The 14,204-nt window shown below is 28.4% G+C and overlaps 3 protein-coding genes across 3 annotated transcripts; 1 reads left to right on the forward strand and 2 right to left on the reverse strand.

Annotated features, from left to right (window-relative positions):
- Positions 1-19: 19 nt before the first annotated feature.
- On the reverse strand, positions 20-1,036 carry LOC114174204 (heavy metal-associated isoprenylated plant protein 43-like). Its single transcript, XM_028058995.2, has 2 exons — positions 751-1,036; positions 20-630 (listed from the first exon to the last, which is right to left on the reverse strand). The coding sequence occupies exons 1-2, from the start codon at positions 833-835 to the stop codon at positions 302-304; spliced, it is 414 nt and encodes a 137-aa protein (XP_027914796.1). The 5' UTR covers positions 836-1,036; the 3' UTR covers positions 20-301.
- A 1,188-nt stretch (positions 1,037-2,224) lies between these two features.
- LOC146888514 (uncharacterized) lies at positions 2,225-3,154 on the forward strand. Its single transcript, XM_085670133.1, has one exon. The coding sequence runs from the start codon at positions 2,225-2,227 to the stop codon at positions 3,152-3,154; it is 930 nt and encodes a 309-aa protein (XP_085526259.1).
- A 1,459-nt stretch (positions 3,155-4,613) lies between these two features.
- Positions 4,614-7,253, reverse strand: LOC114174110 (S-adenosyl-methionine 4-1-methyl-2-pyrrolidinyl-3-oxobutanic acid methyltransferase-like). The gene is made up of 4 exons (XM_028058869.2): positions 7,147-7,253; positions 6,609-7,022; positions 5,235-5,489; positions 4,614-5,147 (listed from the first exon to the last, which is right to left on the reverse strand). Exons 1-4 carry the CDS (start codon positions 7,219-7,221, stop codon positions 4,782-4,784), a joined length of 1,110 nt encoding a protein of 369 aa, XP_027914670.1. The 5' UTR covers positions 7,222-7,253; the 3' UTR covers positions 4,614-4,781.
- Between the last annotated feature and the right edge of the window lie 6,951 nt (positions 7,254-14,204).

The raw sequence follows: 14,204 nt of genomic DNA on the forward strand, positions 1-14,204 counted from the left end.
AAACTGTGTTCCTAACTATCGGAGATGATTCGTCATTCTTTTTTCTTCAAAGTGCTTGTACACAATTCCCTTTTTATTGATACGAAAGAACTGACTTTAGAAATTTACGATGCAAAGTACTTTCTTAATCACTAACATAAATTATTTCCAATCTCTCATCAACCAGAAAACAATAATAACTTCTTCAAAACCAGCCCAAACAAATTCTCCATTTTTTCCCCACTGGTTGTGCCTTTTATATTTCTCTCTCCTTTGGTCTGAGTTTTTCTGAAAATTGAGCATTCTACACTTGTGTTCGTGGTTACAATATAATGCAAGATGGATTGGGCTCCTCGTATCTGTTCATGTACACCACCACCGGTTGGTGTGGTGGGTAGTAATACGGCATCTGCATGTAGGGCTCATTCGGTTTTTGTTCTTGCTTAACCGGGTCGGGCTTCTTCTTCTCTTCGGGCTTTTTTTCTTCGGGCTTCTTCTGGTCTTGTTTTGGAGGCGCCGGGGGAGGCCCAACACTCACAACTTCAGCATGCTTCCCAGCTTTCCTAATGCGAACTATTATGTCATACGGGTCTGCATCCCCTGTCACGGTCAACGTACCCTTCCCTTCATCAGCTTCAATTTTATCCACCCCTAAAATTCAATCAAAAATTTAAAATTCCAGAAGATAATAATTTTATTAAAACAGCGCATGAATCGTATAATTTTAAATCCCAATAATATATCTACAGCATCGATTATTGGTTATGTTACCTTGAAGTGAAGACACAGTCTTGAGGAGTTTCCTTTTGCATTTGGAACAAGTGATGTCAACCTTCAACACCGTCTTCTTAACCATGGAGAAATAACCACTCACCTTGTTCTTCTGATCGCACTGGGAAATAACAGAACCGGCTTTGCGAACTTAACAACAACGTTGGTGTTGGAATATTAAGAGGTATATTATTTGAGGTGAACCAAACAAAAGAATGATGAAATTAACAGCTTTTTCTTGTATGGTTGTTTACCGTCCTTGGCTAAACTTGTAGAACATTGTCTCTTGTTCTGTTGTCGTGTGTAATTCTACCTGAGATTTATTTTTTTATGTTGATTTTGCCGTCTGCGATTTATTACAACTTGCATTGTCCTTGTGAAGTGACATTGCTTGAAAGCGAAAGGGTTGGAATTGTGGATAGATATATTATAGGAGTAGTCAAATACAGAAAACGCCATTGTCGAATGATTAATTGGAATTCTACTTTTAATATTTTTTTCAACTTAATTTGATGAAGTTCTCACAATTGATTGGATCAATGAGCTTATTATTTGGTTTTTTGTTGATATTTGGTGAACTATAATACTTATTTTACACTGTCAACTTGGCCAATGCCAATGAACGGTTGAACCAAATACTAGTTTACTCATTATACATATCCTTTCCTTTCTGTAAAATCGATACCAAACTTATTTTTCCAAGTATAAAGTCACAGTTATTTTAAAACAATTGAATTCAATTGAAGGATACGCAAATGTAACAGAAAAAAAATAAGAAAAATTCAATTGAAGATTAACTCATACTCAGCAAAATCTTTTCTCTCCCAACTTGATAAAAGGATAGTGTTACAACAAGAAAAACATTCTTCTTTTATGGTCCACCTTTTTTTGATATAATTAAAATCTTATTTTGCTTTCTTTTATATATTTTGGTTCATTTGATGATAATAATAATATAACTGATATGTGTTTTGAGAGATTTATAATGATAATAATAAAATATGAATCTAACCTATATAGGTTTCAATTAATACTTTTTGACAATAGTTTTATAAATTTTCTTCCTCCATAAAAATGTTCAACTTTTTTATTGTAAAATTTAGACTAATAACAAAGAACAGATTTTCCATAATATAACCTAAATATCATATTGATTAATTTATTAGTTAGCAATTACTTAAATATTGGTGAGAATATTTCTTAATATCTTTTTTATTTAAATTAGTTTCTAAAGAATATTTCTGTTTTAGATATATATTTCAATTTTAAAAATTAGTTATTATTTTAGATTAGTAATGAGATATTCTAAATATTTTATACTTGATATTATGTTATATTTTGTTCTATATAGGGTATATCTATAAAATACAAGAACATGTTCCTCCAAATAACATATCACATATATCTCATATTTTCAAAAGTCCAACAAATATCAACAAGTAGTATCAAAACCATTGTTCTTACTACCAATAGAATGGAAGGAAATATGTCACATGTCGCTATTCCATTCTTTGATGGTGAAAGCTATGATCTATGGGCAGTAAGGATGCAAACATATCTAGAGGGGCTAGATTTATGGGAATTCGTAGAGGAAGATGATGTTCTCTTATCTGAAAATCCCACCGTGGCTCAAATAAAAGTGCATAAAGACAAAAAAATGAGAAAGGCAAAGGTAAAGTCATGCTTGTTCGCAGGTGTTTCACAAATGATTATGACCAAGATCATGACTCTAAAGTCTCCCAAAGAAATTTGGGAATACTTGAAAGCAGAATATGAAGGGAACAAGAAGATTCGAGACATGAAAGTTTTGAACTTGATAAGGGAGTTCGAGATGCAAAGAATGAAAGAGTCAGAGACAATCAAAGAATACTCAAACAAATTGGTGGGTATTGTCAACAAGATAAAATGGTTGGGAAAGGAGATTCCAGATTCTAGACTCGTTGAGAAAATTCTGGTGACGATGCCAGAAAGATTTGAGGAATCTATTGTTTCCTTAGGAAACACAAAAGATTTATTTACAATTACCTTGACAGAGGTTATACACGCCTTGCAAGCACAAGAACAACGAAGATTGATGAGAGAAGATCATGTGGCAGTTGAAGGTAATTTAAATTACACTGAAGAGAATGCTCTCATAGTCAAGAAAAATAGAAGGAACAAATGCAACAACACACAGGTTTTTTCATCTTGTCCCCATTGCAAGAAAAAAGGTCATCAACCCAACTGGTGTTGGTGGAGACCATATGTCAAATGTCACAAATGCGGTCAATTGGGACATGTGGAAAAGGTATGCAAATATCAAGATTCTCAAGAAGATGTTAAGATTGTGAAAGATAAATCAGAGGAGGAACTACTTCTTACAACATCATGTGTCACAATCAACGAATCAGAGAAACTCATCTAAGTATCAAATTGATTTTTGATGTCTTATATGTTCCCGAGATTACCCGAAATTTGTTAAGTGTCTCTCAAACCTTAGAGAAAGGTTACAAGGTCTCCTTTGAAAATAAAGTTTGTGTGATAAAAAATGGAGGTTCACATTCTAATATTTACAAAAGGTTCAATGTCACTATACAATGAAATTCACACCTGACAAAGAAAAAGATGATCTTGATATAAGAAGAAATATAAAGGATGATTCCAAATTAAAAAATAGGTGATGCCATGGAAGAAAGAGAATATTTAAAGGAAAGAGGAATGTTGAGAATATTACTTAGTATCTTTTTTATTTAAATTAGTTTCTAGGAAATATTTTTAGTTTTAGAAATTTGTTATTATTTTAGATTAGGGTGGGATATTCTAAATATTTTATACTTGATATTGTGTTATATTTTACTCTATATATAGGGGTATATCAATAAAATACAACATCTTCCTCCGTATAACATATAACATATATCTCTCATATTTTTAAAAGTCCTAAAAATTTCTAACAAATATAAAGCCGAACAATTCAATTATCTTTTATTATAACTCAAATATAATATTCCATTACAACTTTATCAACAAAATTAAAGATAAAACTACAAAATCTTACATATAAACACTCTTTCTAATACAGAAATTTACTTAAATTTTCTCTATTAAACACTTATAATAATTATCTTTTTAAATAATTTGAAAATATATCCGAGATTGTATCATCCGAAACATATTGATGGATTTTTCAATTAAGCAAAAATAATTTAAACTTTTCCATAACTATCAATGAAGAAATCATGGGTGGAGGAAGAAATATTCCTCGTTTTATTCTATGGGTTGTGTTGTGGCCTATTTGTGTTTAGTTTCTTTCCGTTTTTTTGTACGGGCTGCAGCCAATTTGCATTTTCTTTTCTAGGTTTCTTCTTCGTGCACCCCATTATTTTCTTCCTGCCTCCTCATAAAATCTGAAATCCCCGTTTTACCCCGATACTCCAAAACCCTAAAATGCAAAACCCTCAGCCACCCTCTTTCTCTCTTCATTTTTCTCCTTCCGCTGGCTCATCACATTTTTGTAGGCATTCTCTCCAGTAAAGGAGAGTTTAAAAAAAAAATGGTTAAGCAAAGGAATGGAGATACTGTGAAAGAAATCAAGTAATAACGAGGGAGGGAAAGTGTGCTTCAACCCAAACATTAATGGCAAACTGTATGGTGGAAGATGCACATCGAAAACCTGCAATAAAAAGATTCATTCTTTCAGTTCCGAAATATTTGTTCTTGAAAATTTTCTACATTCCAAAATGACTGTTTTGAAACTATTTCCAGATCCAGAAGTTTTGGACAATTTAGAACTCAGTATAAAATTAACATGAAAATCCATTCATGTAAAGAAAACTAGTTATCATAATATGCATAAATCACATTGATAATAATAACAAGCCAACAGTACTACATAATAAATACTAGTTTATTTTACATAATACTCTGAGAAACCAGCAGCACAACACAATAAAAATGACTAGTGTAACTAGACACACAGCAACCACAACGGAGGAAGTTTTTTTTGGGGTTGGTTTTAATAAGAAACTATATATACAAATATACAAACAACATCATGCTGATCTGGGTTTTCTGATCAAAGATATTGTGACATTAACAAAATGATTTTTCTCCTCAGACATTGTTTTGGTTAAGATTTGTTGATAGCGGTCAAAAACCTCTTCAACGATAGCTTCTCCAAAGTGACTTATCAGTAATGGTTCTGCAACAGCCCTCATGCACTTTGCAACGTTGTATCCTCCGTTTCTGAGTGATTCAGACAAATTACCATCATCGTTGGCATTCCAAGGTACTACAGATACTTCCATACCAGTAATGGTGAATGAACCTTCCTTTTCAACCTCAAATTCTACTTCAGATGGAGAAGGTGTGTATTGAGGGATGTTGAAACCCTCCATTTGCTCCTCTTTTATGATTCCCTGTCCACAAATTCTTCTTCAGATAGATTGTAAAAATTAAACTAACATGTTATTTATTAAGTAATAAGATTATTAATGAACATTTACCTTGGAGACCATGTGATTAAGAGCCCTAGCCAAAAGCTCCCATATATAGCAACACTCTTTGCTAGATGGGTCATGGCTTCTTCTTCCCAAAATTGTGAGAACCATGCGACCCCCTTCCACCATTTCTTCCCCTCGACACTTCAGAAACAACGACAAATCCTTCTGATACTGTTCGTAATAAGCCTTGAGGACGTTTGAGGGACTGGTACTGGACATATAAATGTTGCCCTTATTGTTCTCTACACCTTCCGGAACCTAATCAATCATCAATATTAAACAATCATTTATTTTCCTCTTCAATTCCAAATCATTCTTTCACTCACATAGAAGCTGTGTTAGTTCATATTTACCAACTCAAATGTTGTTAAATTTAATCTTCGAACAACTAAGTATACTACAAGAAGAACTACACACAAAAACCGACAAAAATTGATATTAATATTCGTAATTTAAATTATTAAACAAAAAAAAAATTATCGCTGAAATACATTATGTTTCTTTTTTATTAAAAATATGTGTATAATTTTGGTGAAAATTTCTTCATAAATTTCTTTAAAACAGTATTTTAGATTTTGTAACACACTAGATAATATTTATTTTTATATAAATAGTATTGATAATAAATAAATATTTTGATATATTTAATTTAATTTTACTTTTTTTCATAGGGCATATTATTATATTATTTATACTATTTATCTAAATCATATTTTTTATTATTTATAATTTAACATCTATGAAATAAAAAATATTTATTTATCAACTCAAACTAACAATAATTTAATAATATTTATTTATTTTATACCTTAAAACTCTCTCTCTCTTTCTCTCTCTATATATACTATTCTATATTATTAAAAGGAGTGTTAAATTGGGTTTTTTTTCTGACAGGAATCAACTATTATTTTTCTATTTTTGAACATCTTATATATTTTTTTTTTCTAAATCGATTTTCAAAGTTGGTGTAATTTTATGGTTTGATATAGTCGGATGCTATTCATTTTCGTTCAGATGTGTCAGTTTGGTACCCACCTTTCTTTACAAATGTGTTAATTGAGTCTCAACTTTTGAAAAGATCCCTCAAATAGGTCTTTTTCAGCAACAAATTATTAACACCGTTAATGGTATTGATATTTAAAATGACTTACAAAATTAAGTATTTATATTTATATTAAAATTTAGTAGTAGAAATCATTAATTAAGTTAATAATTTTAATAATTTTTTTCTGAAAGGGACTTGATTAAGACACTTTTTCAAAATTTGAAACTCAATTGACACATCTTTAAAATCAAATACCAAATTAACACATATAAATAAAAATAGGTATCATCCGACTAATTAAACCTAATTTTGTTATTAAAATTACATGATACCTTGGATAGCCACATAAGGCTGTAGGAGGAATGGACAAAATGCAGAGTTTTGCGGGGAAAGATTCTGCCATAAAAAGAGCCGGGAACCCCATTGAAAAAGCATGAACCCATCCCATGCTCATCTTCTATCTCATTCCTCAATCTCTCTTTGAACCTCTCAAGGGACTTGAAGATGCTGTTGAAATCGTTCCCAGGGAGATCATTCAGGTAGATCTCGTATTCAGGAGACTCATGCTTCAGTTCTCTACAAAGCTTCTCCACCAATTTTATGGCTTCAGACATCACAAACAAAGTGTTCGGTCCACAAGAACAACCTAAGTCCGCTATTGCTAAGCGTTTCGGCTGCTGCATGCTTCGGTACAGGCTACTTATCGCTTCCTCTCTCATAACTCTTGTCAAACAAATTGCCTTCTGCTGCACTCGTTAATTATCAAATCATTCAGAGTTTAGTAATAATCTTTCTTAAGTTGTCTTGAACATAATCACCGATGCATCGGAGAAAAAGAAAGAGATGATTTTACTTGTTATACGTTTATACCTGAACCAAAGAGTTGCTTGCGTAACTTGTTTCTCCGGTACCTCCATTCATGTGCAGTACTTGAGTTACTTCCATTCTCGTTTCTCTTCCGAGGTAGTTGATTTTTTGTGCTGTTATAAAGTGCAATCAAACTCATGTGATGACACTCCTATATATACAGAAACACGGGTATTTGCACGTTTCATTTGTGAGAAAAATATATAATATTGCTCTCAGCATGGGTGAGCTCAGCGAGTGAATTTAAATATTGAACGATGACATATGTAAATTAAAAAAAAAAAAAGGTAGATCAATATTTAATATACATCTAAAAACATAAGCAATCGTTTTTTTATACTTAAAAAGTTAAATTTTGTCCCTAAATAAATCATATTTTATCAACAAATTTAGGGATTAAACCCTTTCCAAGATACTTAAAAAAACACTTATCCGCCTAATGCCGGGGTTAACGTGGGCTATATATAAAGAAACTGATTAATAAAAAAGCCGAAGATGGCGCAACATGATTGGAGTTACGATAGGGACACAATAAATTAAAAAAACTAAAATGTTGGATGAAATGTGTTTGATTGGTGCTTTAGGAATATATATTTTTTCTGAAACTATTTTTAGAACACGTCAAAATTGGAAATGGTAAAAAGTGAAAAAAAAAATGAAATTTGAGATATACGAGAAAAAAATCTGATAAAATTAACAAAAAAAAAATTAGAGAAATAATAAGATTTAAAAATAAACAGTTAAGTATTTAATATTTCAATTTATATATTAATATAATTTAGAATTTTAAATTCTATTATATTTTAATAAAATCTCTAATAATGGGTGTTAAACATTAAAGAATGGATGACTAGCTACTTCGTGGATACTAATCCCTTCTTTATATTCATTGATTTTCAAAATATTATAAACACTCAAGAAATTAAATAGTATTTATGTTGGCAGTCAACGTGTTTATTTTCTCACTAAGATTCAGTTTTATAAATGAAAAAGATAAGTATGGTAAGAATTTGTTTTTCTTCAATAGATTAATGCAACCTGTCTTAAATTAATTGGACTAAAAAAACAAATAACTTGTGAATATGAAAGTTCTCATGTTAAAGTAAATTAAATATTGAGTTAACTTGATAATATATTATGGTCAATGTAATAGTGATGGTATTATTATAAATGCATGACAACAGGTTTGATTATCATTATCGTTACGCTTTATAAAAAAAAATGATCATCAACTTGATCCCAATTAATTAATTGAAATTTAAGGTAATTTTGTGAAAGAAAAAAAAAGAGGCAGCACTCAAATCAATGATTTATTTAATTTAAAATAAAGGAGAATTTTACAAATTAATAATTGGATAGACGGGAATTATAATAATGACAATAGGATAATTAGTGTAGTAAATCTTGATGAATAATTTTAGAGAACTAAAATAATATATTTAAATTAAATAGAAATTTTAACGTTTATTTTTACATAAAACTATTTAAATTTATTTTTACCTGTGACAAAGTAAAATAAGTGAATTTTATTAATAATATTGATCCTTAATTTATTTTATAAAAAACTATAAAAATAATATATCTAATTACAGAATTGAGAATGTTATGACTACTTCCTACTCCATATAAACTTGAATATAAATTCATTGATACTTTCACAATACACTAAATTAATTGATGAAAATTATTCCAGCTAATAAGAATGTAATAAATTTATTGATCAAAACACTTTTTTAATATTGTTTGTCGTTTTGTCCTCTAATTCTTCCTTTATATTCTTTACTCAAACTTTTTTATCTTCTTTTGTTCCTAATCTTTTTCTTAATGGATTAATCGGGTAAAAACTTATCATATCCATCAATAATGATGAGTCTAATATCACATACAATCACCTTTGTTTTTAAGTACCTTATACTAAAAAGTTAAAAAAATCAATCATATCCATCGATGATGAATCCATTGCTATAAAAATAAATACAAATATATACTTTACCTCCTATACTAATGATAGATTATATATATATATATATATATATATATATATATATATATATATATATATATATATATATATATATATATATATATATATATATATATATTCATATGAGTTATGGTTATTGAGAAATTGTGATTTTATATGATTATATGATATTAGTTTTACACATATAAGACATTTGACTCCATTTTAACCCCAAAACCTTAAGACAATAATGTTATGAGTTTTTATTCTTATATAGTGTTTAACTTTTTCTTTTCTATCCAATATGAGACTTTTGACTCACACTTGAACTATTTCCAACCATCTCTCCTCAATGGTGAGTCTCTTATTTTTTTTTTCATATGGTATATTTTTATCCAGGTGTATGGTGACCCATGGTTATGCGGTCAATCACTTCGGTAACCCCTTTTTGTTATGGTTATAGTTATGCGGTCAGTCACCCCATACTATCGATTCTAATACCACCGATAGATGTATATTTTTTTATCAACTTTAATACCACTTATGGCTCTATACTAACATTATGCTTGAGTCCGAAATTCACTATTATGACTATAATGGCGTTAGTATGAAGATCAACAAAATTTGTGTTCACATCAAAGACGCGTTTATAATAAGGTGGAGATAACCATGCAGAATCCAAGTTTTGACGTAATGCAATGACGTTCTCTCACTCTCCTCACATGAAAATGGCATAAAAAAAATACAGTTTGTTTGAGGTTGAAGATTCATATCTGTTGTTTCAGTGGACCATGTGTTGTTCTTCGTTTTTAGTTTTTTAAAAGTGCATCATCCTCACCATACTACAACTTGGGGTTTTCTTTAAGTTTATTCATCAAGGCTAACATTTTGTTTTTCACACTATCACAATCATTTTCGTGTTTTCCTCTACTTGTCCCCCAATGCTTTTGTTTTTATTTGATCGGTTAAGGTTGTGTGGACCATCACATCAATTACCAAATCATTGAAGAATAATAACTTTATAAAGTTATATCTGAATCACGTGATTTGACTAAAATATTTAATGACGTTTCAGAAATAAAATAGATCGTATTTAATTAAACTAAACAAAAAAAAAGTTATAGAGAATAAGATTATGTACCTTTTATAATAAATAAAATAAATTTGAATTATAAGAAGAAAATAATCACCAAATTAATTATAATTACATAACTATCATCAAAGTCACTTTCTCACCGGAAATAATTTTTTTTTCTTCACAATTTTATGATTAACAAAAATGTGAAACTCATAACTATTTGAAGTCAATCGGTAACAATTTAATGAAAATATATCCAAAATTGAATAATATAATAGCTCTTAAATAATGACTACTTTTAGTAAAAAAAATGTTTAAAAATCAAATTTTTTAATAATCAAAATGTTGATAGCTAATGTTAGTGACGAATTTAGAAATCAATTAATAATATAAATCATTTTAGTTACTAATTTAGAAATCAATTATAATTTTTTGAAATTATAATAATTTTTAATTTATAATTATTGATATCTAAATTGGTCACTATTTTTTGTTATTAAAATCGATCATTATTCAACAATTTTCTTATAGGGTAAGTAAACTACTATTAAAGTAAAGAATAACAACTTTTTATGATGAAAAATAATTTGGTAAAACCAACAATCAAAATGATAAAAAGATAAATAATTTAAATAGACTTAAGATATGAGAGGAAGGAATGATTCAAAACAAAATGTCTATGTTATATACATCAAGATAAAAGAATGATTAAAAATATTATGTTTATGTTATATCATAAAGTATGTATATCATAGTAATTACACAACTTTAAATAATATATCATTCTTCCTCGTTTGACGTTATCAATAAGGAGTCATAAAAATAGTTTGACAACATTATTTGGTGATAGAGATTATGATAATTGAGATTGAGGGTTAGAAGGAATAGAAAATTGAGTTGAATTATTAAGGTAGGAAGCAACTGGACAAAGCACTCTTTAAAAATAGGAAACAAAATATAATATCACTTGTGAAAAACAAAAGTAATTTACGTTAGTGATTTAGTGTCTGACCATAAAATATCTCAGATTAAAATATATTGTGATATTTTTATAATTAAAAACAATTTTTTTCATTGGACGTATAAGGTTCCACATGATTTCCTTATAATTTCTGTACGTCTCCTCTCCATCCTCACTTCCTCTTTGCAGTTTTGTTACAATAAGTTTGGGTAGTTTTAGTTATTTAAAGTTTCAAAATTTTGAAAATTAAAATATGTCTTTAGTTTTTAGTTTAATACAACTTTTAGTTTTAGACGTTATTTTTTATACTTTTTCATTTTAAAACAAATTAGTTTAAGAGTCATTGTGAAAGGAAATAAAAATGTCGTTGTTTTAATTAAAATTATATTCATATTTTTTCTGTTTAAATGAATATTAAACGGTAGAGTTAAAAATTATCCGTGTTACATTTTTTATTGAATATGTTTTGTTTTAAAAATTTCAGATAAAAAAATTGTTGTTATTGTGACAAATTGTTAGCAATTTTTCTGGAATTTAAGACTACTGAAAAACTAACATTTAACTAAGCATAATATGTTTTACGATTAAAAAAGAAAAAAAAATATAGCATATAAAAATGCGACGATATGTTTACAACTTTTTAAAAAAGTTTAGGTTACGGTCCAGTTAAAACCGTAGTCGATAGTTAGAGTTTAAATTACGGTTCTTTCAAATAATGATAACCTATGTTCTGACCACAAGAGTTTAAATCTTTTTATTACACCTACATATATTGCAGTTCATTGATCATAATTTAATATCGAAAATAAACAGACATATCCCTTCGCTGCACATGAATAAATCAGAAGTTGGTTTATATTTATTTATAGATAGAAATTCTTCTTTAAAAGAATAATATAGTTTATGAGAAACATATTGAATAGCTTTTAATTGCACTGAGATACATGTGATCAATTTTTTTAACAAACATGTGATCAGAAAAAAGTGATTTAATAAAACTTCATAATCAAGGGTTAGTTTATACAGAATTAGGAACAACCGGTGGATGAAGGGTTGTATGAGTATTTATTTAGCTTACCAAACCTCTTTTTGTCTCTTCTCATGATTATTGCCGGGAAACACCATGGGATCTGCAGCTAAAATATTTTAAAACGGTTCATTGCATCAATGCTTGGTATCTATTTAGAAAAACTGTCTCTTTTTTTTTTTCTATTATCAACAGACCTATTATATTTGCTTATAAAAAATTAAAAACCAACAATATTTACACTAAAAATATTATAATCATGGTAATAAAAGTTGTAAAATATAAGTCTAGTGAAAAACTGATAAATAATTTGATATTAAAAAAATTCAACTGTTCATTGTTCGTGAAATTCCCTTGTGACATAATTTTTATTTTAATTATGATTTCTTTCTGTTCAAAAATCAGTCATATTCTATAGTTTTCATATAATTATAGAAGTTTGATGTCTCAAATAAGTAAAAATATAATCAAAATAAAATATAAAAAGGAAAAAGTCACTGAGGACAAATTTATTTAAATTTAATTTTTTAAATACCATATATTTTAAATACGACAAAAGGATCAAATATCATGAAAAATAAAAAAATATATAAAAATTTTAATAATATTGTATTCGTTTTTTTTTTAGAAATTCAAGTATGATTTAAAAGACTAAATAAAAAAGTAATATGATATATAAGGAAAACAAAATCCAAAAATATTAAGTCTTAAAATTTTAAATTAAAAATAGTATCAAATTTCTTACTAAGAAAACTCATATATTGAAGGTGATAGACCTTCTCATTCTATTTTAGTGAATAAATTTCACAGTAATATTTGAGTCGATAATTTGTCTTGATATTTAACTCAAACGGAAACAAATATGATTAAATATATAGTAGCTAGGATTGGTTTATTTATTGGATAACTCGTATATCAAATGTGATAAATTTTACCATCTATTCCAGTAAAAGAAACCCAAGTGAACATTCTTTTGAGTTAATTATCTCATTGATTTCTTTTTTTCTCGTTTAATATGGATAGCTTTGGATTAACCAGCCACACTCGAATGAGAAGGAACTATACTGTAAAAGAAAATTAAAAAAAAAATAAAAAAAGAGGAAAAAGATTGGGAATGGACCTTATCGGCTTTCTTAAAGGTAAGAAATAAAATGGACTTTCAGCCCAACAAAACAATTAGGCCCAGCTACTGAATCACAGAGGACTAGCCCAATCCTAAGAAAGAAAGGGATCCCTATTGAAACACATTTTTACTATTTAAACCTCCGAGAGTTTGGTGTGTTGGTAGTTTCATTAACCTTAAAATCAGTATGTTTAAAATGTTAACTTATTTGAGAGACATATTAGAGAAATACATATCAGAAAATGCATTTTTTAAAACGAGCAGATGAGTATTTATTTTATTTTTGAATGATTTTAATTATAGTAATTTACGTAAATGAGTTTTAAAAAATAACTTGATAAATGTATTTGGATGCAATATATTAAAATAATCATACATACAAAGACATTAGTAAATAACAACAGCTGCCGAAGGCCTAACCTACATTAATTTCATTAACGTGTTTTTATTTCATGTAACGAAATTTCAAAAGAATCAATACTTTAGTTTTCCTAATGTTAATATAATATTATCCGAACATTATATTTATTTCTTGGTTAGACCAAAAGAAGCACCACCCATGAACGTCATATGCGGAATATAACTCTATCTCTTATTGGTATTACCATGAATAATCAATTGGAGAAGCAATGAAGTTTTCAGTTACCTTTTGTTTGCAATAAATAGTTAAGGTGCAGAATAGGATCGGTATTGATTCCAATTCTTCCAAAATCCCTATTATGCTCATCCACCTGGATCCTCGAATATATTCTTCCTCATTCTGATAGCATGTTATTGTAATTTCCCCATAATTTTCTTTCTAATTTCTCTTTCTAAGTCAATTTTAAACAACTAAAAACAACAATATACACTTTCTTTGAATGATATTTCATCGCTCTCTCTAAAGCGTTCATATTACCCTGTTCCTTT

Source organism: Vigna unguiculata, chromosome 2 (genome assembly GCF_037176805.1).
Source record: "Vigna unguiculata cultivar grain cowpea cultivar isolate G323 ecotype 2 chromosome 2, ASM3717680v1, whole genome shotgun sequence".
Classification (NCBI taxonomy): domain Eukaryota; kingdom Viridiplantae; phylum Streptophyta; class Magnoliopsida; order Fabales; family Fabaceae; genus Vigna; species Vigna unguiculata.